The following is a 21,971-nucleotide window of genomic DNA, read 5'->3' as shown; positions in this document are numbered from 1 at the left end:
GATATAATGTTTAAGTGAAACAGGTGTGATAATGAAAAATGACACAGGGAAAATTTGTTGAACTGAAATTTATTTAATATTTCCTACAAAAGTCTTTGTTGGTGATTCAGCTTCAAGACGCCTGTATGGAGATACTAGTGGTACCATTTCAAGTACTAGAGAACTGGTGACATGTTCTTACACATCTGACCTCCTGTACGTTCATACTTTATCTAATTCAAACTCCACACAGACAGAACCAGCTGGGATTCAAACCAGGAACCTTCTTGAAGTGTGTTAAGCACTGTGGGCAGAAGCTCTGCATCAGCGTGCTGTTAATGATCTATTCTATGTTTTGTTCACAGTGCTTAGATTAAATGCTCATGCAAACTGTGCAATTATCACATTGAAATAAAAACCAGAAGTTGTGCGCTATTTGAACACCTTGCCTGCCTGCAGCACTAAAGGACTCCGTGAGAGACGTCTGTCTCGCCCTAGCAGCACCTGTCCCTGTCCTCCTCTTCCTCCTCCTCTTCCTCACACACTGCTGAGTTTGTCCTGGTGGATCATCAGGGCTGCAAAGCCTCACAGATGATGTGCAGCAGTGGGTCCCTCAGTCTGTCCTCACTCTGGACACTTGCAGTCGTCACACATGGAAATCAAATGTGTGATAAGCTGCAGGATTCAAACACAAGTGTAACTTATAAACACATGTTCATACTTTTATTCCACAATCAGAGAGAAAGAAACAGAGAGAGAGTGCAGGACAGACAGACAGGTGACAGTCTCAGGTGTACACACTGCTACACAACAGCACAGAGAAGCAGGATTTAGTGTTTGTGTTATTACGAGTGTAAACAAGAAGAGTTCCAGATGGTGCAGTGGACACATGTGTGACTGCTGTGATTAAAGCATCTTTCTTTCAGCTTAACAAGTGAACTGTCAGCTCGTTCAAACACACGTTAAAGTCCGTTTGGCTCGACATCACCGAACACAGGCAGCAATGTAACACAGCTCACATTAACAGTGCAGTGAATCCTGCTTGTGCCGTGATGTTCAGGACTGCAAACCGAGCAGCGTCACTGACTTTCAGCCTGTTGTGTTTGTGGATATATGACTGACTTTAATTATCCACAGAATCATCACATCTCTGTAAGATTAAGGTCGACTATTGAACGACGTATATTGTAAAGTAAAGGCTTTAAAACCAAGTTAACGCTGAAAGTACAAACATCACTAATGTCACATAACTTTGCCAACATGTGGCCAACAGGAATGTTTAATGTTCTTCGTTATTAAACATTCGCACATGAATAAGTGACATAATATTCAGTACTTACTTTTGACAGTTCACTCGTCGGCTGCTCCCTTCTGCCGTATTTTGCGGCAAAATTATCCACACCCACCGCCGCGCTATGAATTGTGGGATATATGGGACCACGAAGCATGCACCGGACCACGCTTGATATTTGGGGAAATCGATGGCACATTTGGAGTATGCATTTGAAGTACACTTCGATTGGGACAGCCGTCGTCGCGTGGCGGTGACGTAATCGCACTTAAAATGCGTACTTCTAGCGTGCGGTCTCTTAATAGACCCTGTGCACGAGAAAATGCTAACTTCCTGGTTTGAGATGATAAACGAGGGACCGCTGTTTACAGATACTGAGAAATATAAAATTTGAATCCCTTTTCTCTTTTGCTCTGAGGCGCGGGGGGAAAAATATCGACAAGGACACACCCGACCCATCCTTCAAATTCGGGGAAATGAAGGACGCATTTGTAGGCCGCATTTGAAGGAGTCGACGAATTGGGACAGCCTTCGTCGACTCCTTCAAATGCGAACTCCGGAGGATGCAGCCGACGTTTTGGGACACAGCTATAGTCTATTGGGACACAGCATCGACTGTAGAAAACATGGAGGACGCGAAGTCAAAACGTCTCTATCGCCCCCTGGTGTCTGGCTGCAGTATAGGTCATAAACCCCGCCTCCTCCATGTTAGCGGATGGGACTGGGGTCAGACTAAAATAAATTAATTCTCCTCAGATAAATTTTTTCCAAAGATTCTGTCTTTTGTTTTCAATAGTTCTCATCACGCTGATTGATGTTCAAGGGGTCTCCTTTCCCATAAGTTTGATTCTAATTCCTACCGCGGTGATGTTAAATTGGGGTGTAACGCTATCGTAGCTTTGACTGGCAGCTGCAGTCACGGAGAAACTTGCGTATCTCTGTTTGGGAATAGCAGACAGATAGAGCGTAGGCTCTGACAGGAGGGCCAGCGTTTACGCTACGAAAACACGACCGAGTGTTTTAACCTGACAGCCTGAGGTGTTCTTCAGTAAACTGGACTACCCGACAGAAGGACCCGAGGCCCTGCTGCACTGTTTCGGTAAGTTAAATGTGTTTGTAAGCTAATCCGTAACTACCGTCCTAGCTAAAATGAGCACTCGGCTGTCAGGGTTTGTTTAGCTAACCCGTGCAGGTGAATGAATTTACCAAAGAAATTTACTAAAGAAATCAAGAGAAACGCCCCAGGCTACTCAGTCACTAATTACTGTTACTGTACTTTTATTACAAGTATTATACTGTAAAAGCAACAGGCTGCACCCTGCTTCTGTTAGGAGGCCTGGGTCGTTGACCCAGGGTTTTTGAGTTTATTATTTATAATTTCTAGTCTTTGGTTTCTTTGAGTTCTGTCTTATGGTTTATGTCTCTGTCTTCTCTAGTTGCTCTGTCTCCCCTGTCAGCTGTATCCCCTTGTCTAGTTCGCGTCTCTGTGTATCCTTAGTTCCTATATCCCCGTGTCCAGTCAGTGTCTGCCCTGGTCCCACGTCTCTGTTCCCTCTGTTGCAGTGCGTGTGAGTCTGTGTCTTTAGTTCAGTCTGTGTCATGTTTCCTGTTTTATTTTGAAGGTCCTTGTCTGATGTTATGTATCTGGTTTCGCTTCCCCTTGTCTCGTTAGGCCTGATTTGCCCCAGCTGTGTTTCCCTCCTGTTACCCATTCCCTGATTGCTCCCTCTGTGTATTTAAGCCCTGTGTTTCTCTGTGTCTGTGTCGTGATCTACCGTTTACCTAGCTGTGTGTTCTGTCAGTCCGCTGGTGTTAGTTTATTTTGATTTTTCCAGTTATGTTATGTTTGAGTTCAGCATTAAAGCTGTTTCAGTTTACGTTTGTCTCTGGAGTCTGCACCTTGGGTCCTATTCCTGTCTGCACACAGCCATCACATAACAGCTTCAGCTCCTGTGCAGAGCTGAATATTAAATATGTGCAAACAACAACATGTTTTCAGTCTCTTGCCACATCTGTAAAGAGAGCAACATCTTTTTTAAAAGCATGTACTTCAGTAACTCCTCATTAATCAGGAACTATGGATTAAAGTACACTACAGTACTTTAATCCACTGAAAAAATGCAAGAGAAGAACTTCAGATCCTGAGTGTGTGAGGACAGAAGAATCAGCTTTATTTCAATTTTGAGGGATCAATATGGACTCTATTATTAAATGAAAAGAACAAATTAGACTACACTACTGAAAAGTTCTGCTGCTCTTTTTAAAGTTTCCATGTTACCAGGTTGTAGAGGGCTCTGCAGATTTAAACAGTTTTAGATCCATTACACTCAGTCTTATGTTAAAATCTCAAAGGACAGCATTATATTTTTGATATTAACAGTAACTCTGGGCCTCTGTAGAGTGTGCAGCTGATCTCATCGCTGTCTAAAAATGGATAAAAAAACATAAGGAGTCCTGAATCCTTCAATAACACAGACTATTAGAGTAACAGGTGTGTAGCATCGCTAACTAGCTAGCAACTAGCCTCCAACACAGTGCGCATGCTAGCGGCTAATCTAGCAAACGAATTAACAACAGAGTGATTTTAGAACTATAAGATGATAAGCTGTGTGTCTTTTTTATAACAGTGACGTGGTTGTATTTACCTTAATTAAACAAGTCGTCAGTCGCCGGTAAACCAGCAAAAAAACTCGAGCAGCTGGGCTACGTAAAAAGTGTAGGGGGGCGTGTTTGCGGTCACATCCAGCGGGTATGTGGGCAGGCGCGTTACACAGTCGCTCCACCTCAAGTCACTACTGCGCAGACTCTGGCTCCAAATTTGCAAGATGGCAGCCTCCACAAGCGGGATATTTTGTCTTCATTCTTGCACAATGGGAGGAAGCGGGGTCGCGTCGTCCATCTTTTATACAGTCATTGGGACACAGCCTATGTCTCATAAACAATAGGAGGTTCTCCTCAATGATGAGAGGAGGGGCGACAGAGAGGAGGTGAGAACAGTTCAGGTGTTAATAAAGGCGGAGTTCAGAGAGGATAAGGACAGTTACAGGAGAAGGTGTCAGGGACCCTGGGTCTGAGCGACCCAGGACCCTGAGCAGTTATGAAGTATATGTGCTATATGTGATACTGTGCTACTGTTCTGTGTCCACATTTGTATGTAGGCAGGTATGTGTGTGTATGTACAGCTGCTTTCTGTAGCACCTTCAGGCCTGATGGGTGTGGCCCTGCTGGAGGACTGGCCACACCTGAAGTCCCTGCCACACTCCAAGTTAGACTAGACTAGACTAGACTAGTGTCGTGTCTGCCTGCAGGAGTTGTGTTTGACGGCTGCCTCTGTTGTTTCCTTGCAGGAAGAGCGTGGAGCAGAATGCATGGCATGTGCGGTAACACGGGAGCGGAGAGCACGAGCACGGACGTTTGAGTGAGACACGACACAGGAGTCTAGGGAGCTCCGGGGATTTATTATGTACTGGTCATTTACTGCACTGTAAATAAACGCACTGCTTACATTCAGAGCTCCACGCCTGGGTCCTCCTTTTCCTCACATCCCCGCAGTTGGCTATCGGCAACCGTGACAGAAGGTTGGAGTTTAAACTCCAGCAGAACAACATAACAGAGGTGTGGAATGGCACGAAGACCATCCAACAGCAGAGGAGCTGGGGGTGGTGAGGACAGAGCTAACGTGTTGAATGTGTTTTACAACAGACTGGACACTGCAGTGAATGTTGCTCCCCCCACAGCATTACCTGTGGTCAGCCTGCAGTCCACAGCCACCCACTGTCTCCACACTGCATCATAGCCTCCTGTAAAAGTCCTGACACCCCTCCCCCCCCTCTCACTTTCACTCATGACCAGGTTCAGAGACAGATGAGGAGACTCCACAAGTCTGCTGGACCAGACAGTGGGAGTCCCGTGTCCTCGAGGCCTGCTCCCCCAGCTTTGTGGAGTCTTTCATAAACTGTTCATGTTGAGTGTGAGTCTACAGAGGGTCCCATTGCTGTGGAAGACATCATGCCTCGTTCCTGTACCAAAGACGCCACATCCCATTGGCCCCAGGATTACAGACCTGGCATCTTCAGAAGTTTTCTGATGACTCTGCGGTGGTTGGGTGGATCGGTGAGGGTGATGAGTCAGAGTAGCGGGCTGTGGTTAACTCCTTTGTCACGTGGTGCGAGAGAATTATTTACAGCTCAACGTACTTAAGGAGGACCAGGAAACCTGTGACCCCTGTTTCAATCGAGGGGGTCGATGTGGACTATAAATACCTCGGAGTACACAACGATAATAAACTGCACTGGGTTAAAAACACCGCTGCACTCTTTAGATGAAAGAAAAAGGAACAAGAAGTTGATTTTACATGTGAATCAGAAAATCAGAGGGATGCTCTGGTGGGTAAACATTCATTATCACAAACTCTGATGTCAAACTTCCTTTGACAATAACATAACGCCCATTATTCTCTTTTATACAGTCAGCCACGGTGAGGGAGAGGTTCCACCTTAATAATATTACTACAGCCCTGCTGCCTCTGCTGAATGATGGGAAATAAACGTATCCACAAAAAGTGTCCCAACAGTGTAACTGACTTCATCATCATCATCATCATCATCGTTTATTTATATAGCACTTTAAAAACACACAAGGCTGACCAAAGTGCTGAACAACAGAAATATAATAGATACAATAAAATAATAAACATAGCGAAAACAATAAAATACAAGTCAGTCAACCACTGAGTCAAAGCCAGTGAATAAAAATGCGTTTTCAATCTGGATTTAAAAACCAGCACTGATGTCGATCGCCTAATGTGAAGAGGAAGATTATTCCAAAGCTTAGGAGCCACGATAGAGAACGCTCGGTCTCCTCTCAGTTTCAACCGTGATTTGGGGACTGAGACTTGATGCTGAACTCTAATTAAAAAGTGCTCCTTTCATGCTCCTTTCTGTGTATTGTTTCATACAAAGTTTAAATGATTCCTAAATCAGGGGAGGAGGCCCCGGGGCAGACCCAGGACACGCTGGAAAGATTGTATCTCTCGGCTGGCCTGGGAACACCTTGGTGGTCTCATGGACAAGCTGGAGGAGGTGGCTGGGGAGAAAGTCTGGGTTTCTCTGCTGAGGCTGCTGCCCCCGCGACCCGGCCCTGGGTAAGCGGAAGAAGATGGATGGATGATTCCTAAATCTGTGGATAACCAATCAAACTGTGCTCTCATCACATCATTATGTGAACAAGTCTGAGGATGATGAAGTTCCTCTGATGAAGCACAGACAGCTGATACAAACACTCTGTTTAACCTGTTGCTTCGGTTCTTTTGAGGTTTGTAAAGAACCTGAGAGGAGTTCTCATGTTCAGACACGTCTGTATGACGAACTCCAGGATGATGTCAGAGGGGGTGGCAGCTGAGGAGCAGGACTCCTCCCACACATGCTACAGAGTGCAGCACCGAGACTGACCTGCAGATGGCGCCACACTGACACAAATCAGAAGCCTGAGCTCCACAGCCTGAACCCACAGAGACCCCCACCCACAGCAGCACAGAGCAGTGACCGCCCGGAGGAAGAGGAGGAGTCCCGGTGCTGAATGAGCGGATTATTCAGGTGAAGCTGCTGCAGAGGAACACAAGCTCCTCAGTCTGGTTCGTTTTCCAGGAGTCGCAGAGGAGAACCATCAGAGGAGGAGAACCATCAAAGGAGGAGAACCATCAGAGGAGGAGAACCATCAGAGGAACATCAGAGCTGTGAGTTCACTGCTTCTCCTTCTTCTCTCTGTGGTTCTTCAGACTCAAATGTGACTTTTTCCTGTGTTTTAATCAAACGCACCCAGACTCTGGGGTGGGCGGGGTCAGCGCTGCACCAGGCTCCTGCTGGTTAAACAAACACTGAGCCCAGATCAGTTTATTAGTGTTTAATACTGAAACGTCCATCAGAGATAAAGAGCAGCTGAAGAGCTGCTTCTTCTTCTCTGCTCTCTCTCCTGCTGCACGCGTCACAGACTCAAACAACAGTTTAATGATCAGCCGATTAATCAGAGCGATTAGTTTGAGGTTTGCAAACATGTTTCAGGCCAGATGTTAAACTCTGTGCAGATGTGGCGCTTTGATGTTTTTCTCTTTGATAATTTTAATGTTTTTACTTTGTAAACTAAATCAGTTCAGAGGAGCTGCGTCAGAGTTTGAAACCATCCTCTGAACGATCACCTCGTCCCTCATTCACTTTCATCTTTAGCTTTTCTTCATGTTTGGCACTAAAGTTGACCTCAGTTATTATCTCATCTTATTTTCACTCCTTGTGTTGTTGAGTCTCTGCTTTCTTCTGTCTGTATCATCAGTGTGGTGACCTCTGACCTCTGTGATATCTCTGTACACAGTGTTTTAAGATGAATCAAAGTGCAGTTAGTGTGGTGGGCTATGATCTCGGAATTTTTACAAAGCGGTCGGTTATGAAGACGATGAGCAGGTGAACGACCCCTCAGCCACAGACTGATGATGAAACCAAGCAGCTCCACATTAATCCTGCAGTAATAATCATTTTACCCTCTGATGTAAGAAATACTTCATCATAGTCACAGACTTTTATACTTTACAGTGCTGTGTTACTGCTGTGGTGTCACTACAGCACTGAGTCCTACAGAATGAAGCCAGCTTGATGCGACTGTAAGGACCGCTCAAACCTTTCAGACCTCATGCTGCAGGTTTTTAATGTTAATGAATATCAGAGTGTCAATAACAAAAGGTTATCAGATCAGAGTGGAGCCTGCGTCTGTCTGAACCTCGAGCAGAGTTTAAACAAGAACAAAATCAAATCTGAGAGAAAATCCAGTAAAGATGCTGAAGCCTCTTCAGGCAGGGAGCTGCCAGCAGCTCGGGTCAGCAGGTGTTGCTCCTCCACCTGTAGATGTTCCTCAGCACTGGTGGAGGTTTCCTTCACACAATCAAAACTGAACACGACATCTAAAATCATCAGTTAATCCTCACCATCAAACTTGGACGTCTTTTTAAAGCTCCATGAAGGATTTCAGACTCAGTCACTGTGAGACTTCCTGCATTTCAGGGCAGAGTATCTAAATTCCAGGCACAGATCCATGTCTGCATGTTGTTGCGAAGTTGTTTGGATGTCGTTGGGACGTAGTTGGGATGTTGTTGGGATATTGTCAGGACGTTCTTGGGATGTTGATGTATGTCTGGTGTTTGCTTGATGTTTCACGCCTCTGTGTCTCAGTGGAGATGCAGTGCTGATGCTGCTGCACAGTGTGTGATATTACAGGGTGAATGTGGGAAACAGAAGCTCGGCCTGCTGCTGCTTAGTTGTAGAGGATGTTTGTGAAACGGTCGACTGACGTGAAGGAATCTCCTCTGATTAAACAGCCGACCTCAGACCGACCGGAGTTTGCTGGGAAGTTTCAGAGCACCGTGAACTCACCTGCAGCTCTGATTTCACAGCCTGATGCCTGATCTGACCTCTTCTTATCTTCTGCTGCTTCCTGTCTCAGGCTGGCGTCTCATCGTGTCTGAGCCTCACTCATCTCGTTCCTCACATTAAATGCAAACTGACTTTAAATATGACCGATGGTAGCAGCTGTCTTCCTGCAGCAGGTCTGGGATGAGTGCTAACTCTCTGACTTTTCATAAAGGTTTTCACTGAGAGAAGAAGTCTGCGTGATCGCAGTGAGCAGCTGATTCCTGTCTCTGAGTGCACGCTGGCTGTAAACGCTGCAGCTCACCTGTCTGTTCAAACACACGTTCATCACCACAAATGCTTTCAGGCTACACAGAAACAGCAAAATCAAAGTTTCACATGAACACACACACACGTACAGTGAGAAAAGACTTGAAGCTTATTTACAGACCACTCCGGGAAATGTTTGGATTTGAATCGATGAGGTCATGGTGGGGTGGGCGGGGTCAGACTGTGAAAACATTTCTACTCGGTGGAAATATCTGCTGTTTGGATCATGTTCTCCATATTTAGTGAAATATTTGCAGGCTTTGTGTAAAACAAGCTGCTCACAGGTAGTGAGGGCTGACCTGCTGACAGAATCACAGAGCTGGTATTCAGCTGCAAGGTCTCAGGACTTCCTCCTCACAGCTCTGCTCTGTTGGTAGAGCTGATGTTGCATCAGGTCATGTGACCCAGCAGCCGAGTGCAGCTGTTGAAAGTCAGAGTTTGAACTTTGAACTTTAGAAAGTGAGTTAGCAGCTCCGACTGAGGGGAGGCTTCTGTGTTATTTGGCTGCGTTGGTTCAGCATGACAAACAGGAAACAGTTTTTGCTCCTGATAATGAACTCTGCTAATGACAAGCGCAGATGGGCGAGTGAGCTCCGCTCAGTCTTTGTCTCTCTCTGCCACTCAGGGTGGAGCTGAGCTGCTGACTGCAAACATTCATGTGTCGCTGCTCTGTTATCTCTGTTATCTCTGTTATCTCTGTGTTATTGATCTTCTTGATCTTCTGTCAGCTTCTCTTTGTTTTCCTGCTGTTTGTGTCGCTCCACCGACGTGACACCATCTGTGAGAAAAGCTTCACTCAGGCTCTCTGTGACCTTCAGAGCTCTCGCAGGCCTTCCTGTTTGAATGCTGTCTTCTTCTGTATCTTTGTTGGCAGTGTTGGTCAAGTTACTTGAAAAAAGTAATTAGTAACTAATTACTGATTACTTCCCCCAAAAAGTAATCCCGTTACTCTACTGATTACTTATTTTCAAAAGTAATTAATTACTTAGTTACTTAGTTACTTTTTAAAAACACGATTTACAACCTGAGCAGGTGATAAAGTGATAGATCTTTCAGCCCAATTCTACTTTTTCTGCATAATCCATCATACAAAATGTAATCAAATGGAAAAGTCTCTTTTTAAAACTTGTTTTATTAGTTTTAATCTTTAAAATGTAAAAATTTAATTATCTGCAACATTCTCTGACTGGAAGAAATTAGTTTAACATGTAAACCTATTTTCTGCACATTCCAGCACATAAAATAAAATATTTTTTGTGTTTACACTCAGTCTTTCAAATAGATGCAAGTAAAACACAGCAGAAAATAAATAAAGTCAAAGACTCAGCGGTCCTGTTGCTCTATTTTCACCTGTAAAGCAGGAGTGGGGTAGGCGGAGGTTTACCCTGGTGCAGGTGTGCCGCGGTCAGTGGAAGAATCCGCGAGTTTCTCTGTGAGTTTCCCATTACGTCGTAGCTACTCGGTGCTTGTTGGAAGTTTAGGGGTTTTTTTGCTGTAAAAAGAAGTTTTCTTCCCACGCACAGCGGACACTAATGTTTTTGTCACTTTTTATGGAATCAAACTCAAAGTAAGGTCAGTACTTCCACGCTTTAAACGCTGCACACTCATACTCTCTCTGCACTCGATATATGATCCATTGTTGATCTGCACACAGCTGTTGTCACGAACGTCGCACTCGCTTACGTCACTGTCATGAGACACTCGCAAAAAAAAAAATCACGGTTTTAGTAACGCAGTAACGCAGCGTTCCTACGGGAAAGTAACGGTAATCTAATTACCGTTTTTGCAATAGTAATCCCTTACTTTACTCGTTACTTGAAAAAAGTAATCAGATTACAGTAACGCGTTACTGCCCATCTCTGGTTGTTGGTGCTCTGCAGCATTTCCAGCACGTTCTCCTCTGCAGGTTTCGGTACATTTAATCAGTTCATGGGACTGTGGCGGCTCATTGGACATCTTTAACCTTCATCATCATCAACTCAAACATCTTCACACAGCAGTCTCGCTGATCTTTCATCTTCACGTTCTTGTTCCTGATCGATGTATCCAGAAACTGCAGCATCTAACCTGTGTTCACTCCTTGAGAGAATGAGCACCGACGTGCTGTCAGAAGCTTAGCATGAACTTTGAACCTGTTCTCAGAGTTTTTCATTCAGGCTGAGCTGCAGCTCGTGTTCGGTCAGATGGAGGTTTGTGTCTGAGCTCTGAGCTGGAGAGAAAAACACACGATCAGGACGAGACAGGAAACAAAAGCTGACATGTTGATAAAACTGTTATTTCAAACAGAGTTGGGTGTGTTTCGTAACTATTAGACCTTATAAGGCAGCAGCAGAGAGAGGGTCAGAGCTGCAGACTGCTGCTGTTTGCTCTGAAAACACACAAAACATCCAGCAGACACACAGCGACCAGCCGGCAAACACTGAGCTAATGTCCAGCCAAAAGCCGAAAATATCACCAACATACAACGACTGTGAAGCCAGCAGTGAGCACGCTCTGAGCTGATGTCACAGCAGTAACCATCCGACAGCCCCTCTTGCAAGTGAAGGCCCACCGGAGCCCACTGGAGGGCAGGCATGTATACTGCTCTGTCCTCACCCAGGACCAGTTTGCCTTGGGAGACCAGTAGCTCCTGGGTTCATGCTGGTGTAGTAACCACCACCATGATGAGGTGATTCACAGGTATGTGTGTCAGGAACCACCGCACTCATCTGATGCTGAACAACTACAGATGCTACTGATACTCACAGCCGTGTCGGGTGTTACAGGTCATCAGAACAAGGACTGAGCTGCAGATGAAAATACGGTTTCCTCAGAGTCACATGATCAGCTGATCACATGATGCCTCTGAGGTGTGCACATGCTCAGAGCATGTTTGTGATGTCACTCTCTGATGGTTGTTTCCTCTGATAGGAGAATGACTGACGTGCGGTTGGCTTCAGTTTCCACCGTCTCCAAGGTTACAAGCCTGTCACAAGGATGCAGTTCCCACGGCAACGAGCCTCCAGCTTTCGTCCTTCCTCCCCGTAATGCCCGGGTCACGCTGGGGGCAGAAGCTCGACTGGAGGGCAAGGTGAGACTCTGATTGGTTCTTTTTACCTCTAAACCTGAAACAGTGAACAGCGTTTACACCTCTGAGGTGGTTTAAGGTGGACTCGACACCGTGAAGATAACTAAGATGTGAGATATTTCCACCTGTCAGGTCTGAGAATGAGACGTTCCGACACTCTGAACTCTGGATGAAGCCGACCTTCAGTCTCTGGAGGTTCATCAGAGCCGATGTCAGCAGCAGCTGAGCTCTTCAGACATGCAGCCTTTCTTATCAGACGGAGGTTTCAGCCCACTTTAAACTCTGGCTTTGTATAAATAGTTGTGTTCCTGTGACCTGAGCGAGCGGTGCCAGCGTGCATCAGTGTAATCACCACAGTTTGACCAAATATAAACATGGAGGCTAGAAATGAGGCTCTGTGTATGAGGAAAGCCTCAGGAGACGCTGACGCCCTCACAGACTCACAACAGACTGACGATCAAAGTCAGACTGGCTCATTTTAAACGACTCACTTTAATGCAGAAAATTAATTGTTAAAACTTCTTGATGATTTATACGTGTTAATATTTATCATTTCCTCTTTTCTGAGCACTTTGCAACCTGTATGCCTTCCTCTTATTTTTGTATATATATTCCTCTTCATTATTATTTATTTCTGCACAGTCAAAGGAGCTTGGAAAGAAAAGCGTCTGGACTTCTTTAAGTTGCTTGAAGACGTTTCACCTCTCATCCGAGAAGCTTCTTCAGTTCTAAGGTCAAATGGTGGAGAGTCCCAGATTTAAACCCAGTGGGAGTTTCCCCCCACAGAGGGACAAAAGGACCCCCTGATGATCCTCTAATCGCCTGAGCCAAGGTGGGAAACTGGGCGTGGGTCCCAATCAGCCAGAGTTTCGGGTGAGTTCATTGTGAAACCTGGCCCCACCTTATCATGCGAATTCCTGAGGTCAGATGGCCCAGGATGTGAGTGGGGGTTAAGGCGTCTGGGAGGGATCTCAAAACTGGATTATAGGTGGCAGACAGTTGGTGTCGTAGAACTGAAGAAGCTTCTCGGATGAGAGGTGAAACGTCTTCAAGCAACTTAAAGAAGTCCAGACGCTTTTCTTTGCAAGCTTCTTAGACTATGATGACCTGGATGACTGAGAACCTTCACAGACTTGTTCCTGCACAGTTGGTGTGGAGCACCTACAATTCTGTTGCACATGTACAATAACAATAAAGGGCTATTCTATTCTATTCTATTCTACTCTTCAACATAACACTGAAGCAGGACTTGAGGACAGACACTCGGTGTGGGAGGAATGACACGATTTGTGTCTGGATCTTTTTCCAGAATAAAGTGCTTCACAGATCTGAGAGACCATAAAAACAGAGCTCACAGCAGCAGATCATAAAAGCAGGACTGAGACAGAACAAACATCCCAACTTTAAAGAACACGTTTAAGGCGGTTCGCTGCCAGCCACAGAAATAAGAGCGAGGAAGATCAGGCTGAACCTTCATCACAGGTCAGGAGACTGTGTTTGTATCTGAGAGTCTGAAAGGCTGGAAGGATGTGAGAGCGGACGGATTAACATTTCTTCAGTCTTGTGACCGGCTGCATCCTGATGTGAAGCCTCCCAACAATCCCAGCACACCAAAGGTTCTGTTTCTGCTTTATTTGCTCTCTGAAGTCATTTTCTGTGTTTGGCCCGACTTTAATCAGCAGCTCTTACGCTGCTCTGGTTTCCCCCGTGGTTTTACACCAGTTTAACCACTTAAAGACCCAATCGCAGCCAAACTGGACAAGTTTCACCTGAAGGCAGCGCTCTTCATTTCTGCCTCAGCTCCTCTGGCTGTCTGCTGACTGCATGTGAAGAATCCCAGGACACCTGAATGCACCACAAATCCCCAAACATGATGGATGGATCTGCAAAGCCTGATGGCAGCTGAAAGTCCTCAAACACATCTGTCCACCACATGCTGCACACACACAAACACTCACAGAGACACACACACACAGACACACACACACACAAACACACAAACACACAGACACACACAGACACACACAGACACACACACACACACACACACACACACACACACACACACACACAAACACACACACACAGACACACACACGCTTGCTTTCCTAGTTCTGTGAGGTCCTTAGTCCTCTTCGAGTCCTGCAGATTCGGTCTGCTTGTCTGCTTCTGTCGCGCTGACCTCAAACCAAACACACACTGTATATAAAAGATGGACACAGCCTCCGTTATGCCGGATGAGTCAGCTGGACGAGTCTGTGTGAAATCAGCTGATTGCTTTTCTCCATTGTCTGAATCGTTCAGGTGCGCGGCCATCCTGAGCCACAGGTCACATGGTACAGAGAGGGAAGGGCCATGATTGGTGGAGAGCACTACATCGTGGAACGGGGTGGGCGGGGCAGCTTCAGCCTTTTGGTGAGAGGGGTCACGGAGGAAGACCTGGGCAGTTACACCTGTCAGGCAACCAATCAGGCGGGGAGCCGTCAGGTTACCGTGGAGATCCTTCTGGAAGGTAAGAGCGTGAGCAGCTCTGACAGGAAACAGTCACTGTGAGGAAAACGTGTTCGTATGGTTTTCCTCTGTGGACATGTGACACCCACACTCGTTATGCCCTCATTTTATTTCTGCTTGCTGCCTTGTTGGTTCAAATAAAAACACTCATAACGTTTTTTAAAGGTTTAACGAAAGCTCGATCTGATGCTCTGATGTTTTTCCACCTGCAGAGAATTCTGGGAAGAAATACGTCGTGCCGCCGTCCATGAAAGCAGGGTGAGCCGTGCAAACAGCTGTGAGCGCGACGTCTCAGAGGACACTCCTTTCACACAGCTCTGAGTTTGGCTGAACGTTTTCCTCCCAAACAAAAAACACTGCTCACAAAAATGAAAGGAACACTTTGAAAACTCATCAGGCTCGATGGGAAAACCTGGTGCTGGACTTCAGCACTGATATGGACCGGGTCGTGTGTCAGGAGTCACATCGATTCATTTAATTAAAAATGATCAACGTGCAGAGGCTGAATTCAAACATCCCAAAGAGTTTAAATTAAAATTTCATTCGAATCAGTGAAAACGTCTGCCTGTGGGGGGCTGTGTGTCCCTCCATGAATAAGCCTCCCACACATTCAGGCATCATCCTGGAGGAGTTGAGCTACCTAAGCAGCCTCTGCAGGGTCCAGTCCTCACCTCATGCTACCAGCATGGAGACCAGCCGAATGCAAAACTAGTGAAAAACAGTCAGAAGAGAAGAGGAAGGAAACATGTGAGTGTCCTCCACCCGTGAAAGCATTCCTGCTCTGGGGGCTGTGTCCTTGTTGTTAGTTTCATTAACACCAAAGCAGCTGAACCTGATTAACACCTCCTCTGATACTGAACCAATCAGATCAGTATCCCAAAGTTCACTGACTTGATGTCAAACTCAGATTAAAAAGTGCTCCTTTCATTTTTTCAGCAGTGTGTAAACACCAGCATCCAAACACCAGGTGGCGCTGCTGCACAGGGTTGCACTCCATGCTTATAAAGAAGTAACTGCTAAGTGCTGATCCCAGAACTCCATCTCTCACGATTCCAGGTGTCGCTCTGCAGCTCCTGCTGTGGAGAACAGGCCGAGCATTTGGAGTGAGAGTCCCCCAAAGTTCATCAACAAACCGAGCCGAGTGTTTGCCGAGCCGGGACAGAGCGCCAAGTTCTCCGCCAAAACCACAGGACGCCCACAGCCCAGGGTCACCTGGCACAAGGTACGAGGAGCTTGAGATCAGAGCTGCAGAGGAACAGCTGAGAAGCTGTGGGATCTCAGTCTCACTCGCAGCGGCGGCTGGAGGACAGATTCTTTGTCCGCTTTTACTGATTAACTCAGTATTTACTGTTTGTCTCTCAGGGGGAGGCGGAGCTTCAGTCTGGTGGGCGGGTCAGCATGTACGAGCGCTCAGGCCTTCACTTCCTGGAGATAAAGGATGTGATTGTCCAGGATGCAGGAAGTTACAAGTGTTTGATCAGCAACGGTTCCGGAACAGCGACTGCCTGCGCCGAGCTTACCGTCCAGGGTGAGGCAGCCAATCAGAGTCGTTCAGCTGCTGCACGCGCTCATTTGTCATTATTTAAAACTGCAAACCAAACGCTGCAGTTCCTCTGCTGTCCAGCAGAGGCAGCAGTGAGTCAGCCCCACGTTAAAACATGTTTACAGCCTGATGTTGAGCAGCTGGTGGCGGTGAGGCGCTCTGAGCGTGTGACTGTGTGGATGCTGATGATGTGGACGTTCTCTCTCTCACGTGTCCTCCCCTCTCTTCTCCAGGTGCTCCTGACGACTCGTCCAGGTGAGTGCTGTCATGTCTGGATGTGTTAACAGTAAGAATCCCTCAGAGCTGTTTCCTGTCTGAAGCTCTGGTGGACGGACAGCAGCGTCCCTCTCAGAGCTTCGTCAGCTCCTGGGAAACGTGGCTCCTCTTTCCTTTGCTGCTGCGAAAGTTTTCCAGCTGAGTTTGAGATCTTTTGGCTTCACGAGCTGGAAACTTGTTCTGGAAAACTGCTTGAGTGTTCACAGCAGCAGGTTAGAGGCAGCTGAAGGAAGCAGAGGAGATTCCTCATCAATCTGAACTCCTGTGGGGACGCTAACCGGCAGGTTTCACCTTTCAGAACCTGCTGCAAATAATCCGTCTGAGGTTTCTTACTGTCTGACCGAAAAGAGACGTCATAAAAATAAATCCACCAGTAAATCAAATATTTCCAGACTGCAAAGAATTAAAAACATGCTGTCACACGGGGACAGTCACCGCGGTAACGAGGACGGCATGTTCAGAATCATCCACTCTGGTTCCTCCCGCAGGACCGGCCGGCCCACTGACGACCCACAGACCAGAACCAGGAGCCAGAAGGAGGGCAGAGCTGCTCCCAGCTCCCAGCCCGAGGAGCAAGAGCCCAGACAGGCCGCCTCCTGGAGGAGCGAACCACCTGCACAGCTCCCTCTGCTGGCTGAGAGGAGAACTGCACCTGATCAGGTTATTTTACTACTACTAATAATAATGTTTCTGAAACTCATGCCATCTAAAGCAGAATAAATGAAAGAGAATGACATGAAGTGAAAGAGCTCCTGCTCCCCTGCAGGTCCGGTCCATCGACGCTCCTGATCCAGATCTGACCTGCTCGGTCCAGCAGTCAGGACCCGGCTCAGATAGCAGGTCAGAACTTGGATCAATCCACTTTTATTTAAATGTGAAGTCACGTCCACTTTCAGGTGTGTTCAGGATCACCTGTGTGTTTCAGGCCGGTGAGGACGTCCAAGGCGGGTTCCAACCTGCGGTTCGAGGCCGTCCCCCTGGACCAGGAGGCCACAGAGGGAGCTCAGGTCACGTTCACCTGCCAAGGTGAGAAACGCCTCAGACTGTGAAGGTGGAATCACTGACACGAGGCAGCTCTGAGCAGATGGTTAATGATGATTTAAATAAAGGTTTCATTTCAGGTCTCAGCTCCTCCACAGCTTTACTGTGACTTTAAGATCCTGTGAGTGTGAGCCGCCTCTCCTCTTCCTCACAGTGTCCTCCTCTGCTGCCGGCGCCGTGGTCACCTGGCTGAAGGACGGGGGGCCCGTGAGGACGGGATCAGGTCTATGGCAGAGACGAGACGGCACCCGTCTCAGTCTCACCGTGGTGAGGGTGAGACGGGTGGACCAGGGCGTGTACAGGTGTCAGCTGACCAACGCTGACGGGCTGACGGTGGACTCTGCAGCGTGGACGCTCCTCGTGCACAGTGAGTTCCTCCTCACATAGACTAAAGGACCTGAAATGAAACCTTTATTTAAACCATCTCCTCAGAGCTGCTTCATGATGGATGGGTGGGTGGATGAATGGATGGGTGGGTGGATGAATGGATGGGGGGTGGCCATCTACTGTTTGGAAGGTTAGTGGTTCGATCCCTGGCTCCCTTCTTGGGCAAGATAATAACCCCAAATTGCTCTCAGATGCATCCATCAGAGAATGAATGCATGAATGTTAGTAAGGAAGCACAACAATCTTAGAAGACATGCGTGTATGGGTGAGTGTGACTGGGTGAATGTGGCGTGTTGTATAGACCGCTTTGAGTACTGTGGGAGAGCAGAAAGGTGCTGTGTAAGAGTCGGTCCATGACCCTGTGTGGATTCATAGATGTTGTAACGCAGGGCAGAGGAACAGCTTCACTCTGAGGCTCAGAGTGTGATGACAGAGTCCTCCAGCAGAGGGCAGCACTGACTCTCACACAGAAACACAATCGTGGTCCAACAGGAAACTGAGGACATACTCCACCCTGACCTTTGACCTGACCTTCTGATCAGAGAGAGAAAAACAAACACACACAGGACAGAAATGTTTGTGTGGGAGAATCTGAGACGTTTGGAGTGAAGCAGGAAGAAGTGCACTCTGAACTCACAGGAAGTGTTTCATCAGCTCACCTGAAACATGTGGACACCGTGAACGCTGCCACCTGCTCACCTTCATGACAGGAACAGGCTGCAGTGAGCAAACACCAGTTTATGGTCCATCATAACTGTAGCAATGACATAAAGTCTGAAAATAGAGTCTGGGTTTCAAATCTGTCTTTAAAACAGAGTCGTCGTCACAGAGCACCCACACCCGCAGCATTCACACCACAGTGTAGTGGGCTCCTCCATCCTTACTGGAATCCTGCAAACACACAGCGGTCGTCTTCAAGAGGGATGAAACCACCTGCAGAGCTGCTGCTGGGGAAAGTGTTCAGCTGTTAAACCCACGAGCGGCTTTAGTGTTATTATCTCTGCAGACCTGCAAACACCTCCACCTCCTCCATCCACTCATACAGATCACCTACAGTCACCGTGACTCATTCACCAGCATGAAGCAGATTAACTGATTATCAGAGTGTGTGTGGTGAGGTTACTCACACCGTCTCGTTACCTGCTCTGTTCCTGTCGTTTCGATTGGTCAGAATCATGAAGCTGATGTAACCACGTGGATCAGCTGGAGTCACAGCTCAGGTTTTTCAGCGCCGTGTCATTGAACCGCTGAGCAGAGGCAGCAGAGAGCCGAGAGCCATATAAAGACAAAACACGCAGCAGCAGCAGCACACACACACACACACACACACACAGAGTAAGACTGAAGCTGACCCAAGAAGGGCATGCAGAGGGAGTCCACAGCTTCATCAGGCGGTGGGGACTCCTCTCAGCTCTGCAGCTGATCCCAGGTCTGCCTCGGCTGGACAGCAGCTACAGAGTGATGCTGACTCAGAAACTCTTTGTTCTGGTTTGCTGCTCTTTAGTTTGCGGCCCAGGTTTGTAAGAACATGGTTTCATAAATAAGTGCTGAGTAAACACTGCAGTGAAATATGAAACACTTTGGTAAATAGCGTGCTTCTGTCACTCTCCCATCCCGACTGTCACTTCCTCCTCTTCCTGTCGTCTGTTTTTCCTGATCTTCTGCTCTCGCGTTCACACTCGGCCCTCTTTAAACTGCTCTGTGGACATGAAGATGGATGAAATGAAAGGTCGGCCGCTATCAGCAGATTTAAAATGTTTTAAAACAGATTACCACCTGTGAGGAAGTTTGCAGCCTGAGCCTCTAAGCTCAGGAGCCTCAGTTCATCTGATTCAATGCTCAGCCACATAACAAGTTTGTTCATGATGAGACTGTTTTTCTTTATACATTTTGTTCCACGTGATGGTAATTGATTTATTTCACTGATATTATTGCAAACAACGGGAACGTGGAGCAAATCTTATAAAACTCCTGCCTCTGATAAATGTTTGCAGACCAGAAGGAGATCTGCTGAGCTTAGTCACAGTTTTCAGTGTCTTACCTTGTTCAGTCACCATGGTAACTGATACTGAACATCTCACCTGGTCCGGAGCAGGCGAGGCTCACAGTTTCCAGCACAGTGTGTCTTTAAAGTGGTCACCAGTGTAGAAACATGAACAGTCAGAGCTCTGTTGAGCCAACCATCCCTTTAACGTTAACTAGTAATGACTTCATGAACTTCTTCACAAATAACATTTTTATCATTGGAGGAAAAATTACCAATAATCATCCCACAGATGTAATATTATCTACAGCTACTCTTAGTACCATTGATGTTAAGTTAGACTCTTTTTCTCCAATTGATCTTTCTGAGTTAACTTCAATAATTACTTCCTCCAAACCATCAACGTGTCTTTTAGACCCCATTCCTACAAAACTGCTCAAAGAAGTCCTGCCATTAATTAATTCTTCGATCTTATATATGATCAACCTATCTCTAATGATCGGCTATGTACCACAGGCCTTCAAGCTGGCTGTAGTTAAACCTTTACTCAAAAAGCATCTCTAGACCCAGCAGTCTTAGCTAATTATAGGCCAATCTCCAACCTTCCTTTATATCAAACTTCCTTGAAAGAGTAGTTGTCAAACAGCTAACAGATCATCTGCAGAGGTTTATTTGAAGAGTTTCAGTCAGGTTTCAGAGCTCATCACAGCACAGAAACAGCTTTAGTGAAGGTTACAAATGAAAGCTTAGAAATATGGTCTCTAAGCAGATTCTTACTCTGGATGGCATTACCTTGGCCTCCAGTAACGCTGTGAGGAACCTTGGAGTCATGTTTGACCAGGACATGTCCTTCAACGCACATATTAAACAAATATGTAAGACTGCGTTCTTCCATTTGTGCAACATCTCTAAAGTTAGAAATATCCTGTCTCAGAGTGACGCTGAAAAACTAGTTCATGCATTTATTACTTCCAGGCTGGACGACTGTAATTCATTATTATCAGGAAGTCTAACTTTCTGATTTCAGACTGTTTAGCTGATCAGATGTGATGAAATAATAGAAACCAGAACGCTGCTGGTATCACAGCTCCTGTGGATGAATGTAGCTCACAGACCTCAGTCTGGGTCCTGCAGATGCAGCTCTGTGAATGTGAACATTATTTGGTAATGTTTATTTTTCATCACTCACAATATTTTATATCTTCCTCCCACCTCGACTACTCACATAAATTTTATCATTAATCTAAGACCCGCATGATAAAATATAACCACCGCTGTCGTAACACGAGCTCTGTGAAGTTACTGAGCTTAAAGCAGAAATCAAAGAAGCTGCTGCTGGAAGAGTTACTGCCCTGATGGTTTCTGGACTTTATTTGAATGTAATTTGCTGAATAGTGCAGAATTTCATTTTATTAGAGGGATGAGTGAGAGCAGCATCAGTCAGCCAATCACTGATCAGCGTGTTGGAGAGGAACCTTCATCGCAGCTTTATAAGGACAATCAGGCATGCAGCAGGAAATCCCCCACTCAGTACACACACACACACACACACACACACACACACACACACACACACACACACACACACACACACACACAGTGAAATACCAGCGGGTTCCCACAGACAGCAGATTTCCATGTGAGGACAATAAAGTCTCATCTGCAGTCTGAGAAGAATCTGTCTCGGCTGCTGAAGTCGTTTCACACAGTGAGTTTGTATCTGCAGGTCACATGACTCCTCACAGTGTAGGAGGAAGTGTTCATATCCTTTCAAAATAAAGAACTGCCAAACTACAGCGTGCATCGATCCATCAGAGTTTGAATTCCTGCGCTGGAAACAGCAGTTTTATGGTTTTCTGTTTAACGTGAAGGTCACAGCGTCATGGTTCATAACCTCAGCTGAAGGAGAGCAATATTCACAAACTTTCATTTTCTTTGTAAAAGTAGAGAATTCTGAAACTCCCAAACTAGACAGGCTGGGTCTGCTGCAGCTGTTGTGCAGAACTTTACCAAATTACTTTACCAGCAATGGATGGATGGATAGATGGGTGAAGTGATGGATGGAGAAATGGATAGTGATGAAGGATGGATGGATGATGGATGGATGGACGAGGGATGAAGGAATAATAATAATATAATAATAATGATTGCATTTATATAGCGCTTTTCGA

The 21,971-nt window shown here is 46.4% G+C and overlaps 1 protein-coding gene across 4 annotated transcripts in view; it reads left to right on the top strand.

The window, feature by feature from the left end:
• The first annotated feature begins 6,840 nt into the window (after positions 1-6,840).
• mylka (myosin, light chain kinase a) overlaps positions 6,841-21,971 on the top strand; it is a 45,325-nt gene continuing 30,194 nt past the window's right edge. Inside the window, exons 1-11 of one of the 4 annotated variants that reach the window (XM_085374372.1) lie at positions 6,841-7,004; positions 11,902-12,061; positions 14,363-14,570; positions 14,782-14,827; positions 15,626-15,791; positions 15,932-16,097; positions 16,346-16,367; positions 16,877-17,048; positions 17,155-17,228; positions 17,314-17,414; positions 17,584-17,796. In XM_085374372.1, coding sequence (XP_085230498.1) covers positions 11,906-12,061; positions 14,363-14,570; positions 14,782-14,827; positions 15,626-15,791; positions 15,932-16,097; positions 16,346-16,367; positions 16,877-17,048; positions 17,155-17,228; positions 17,314-17,414; positions 17,584-17,796 — 1,324 coding nt within the window. In that variant the 5' untranslated portion in view covers positions 6,841-7,004; positions 11,902-11,905. The other 3 variants (XM_085374371.1, XM_085374373.1, XM_085374375.1) reach the window with 3 other exon arrangements.

Source organism: Diplotaxodon limnothrissa, linkage group LG16, assembly GCF_057381915.1.
Source record: "Diplotaxodon limnothrissa isolate DT_005_m linkage group LG16, D_limnothrissa_male_GT1.1, whole genome shotgun sequence".
NCBI lineage: Eukaryota > Metazoa > Chordata > Actinopteri > Cichliformes > Cichlidae > Diplotaxodon > Diplotaxodon limnothrissa.
This window is presented reverse-complemented; position numbering and strand designations above follow the sequence as displayed.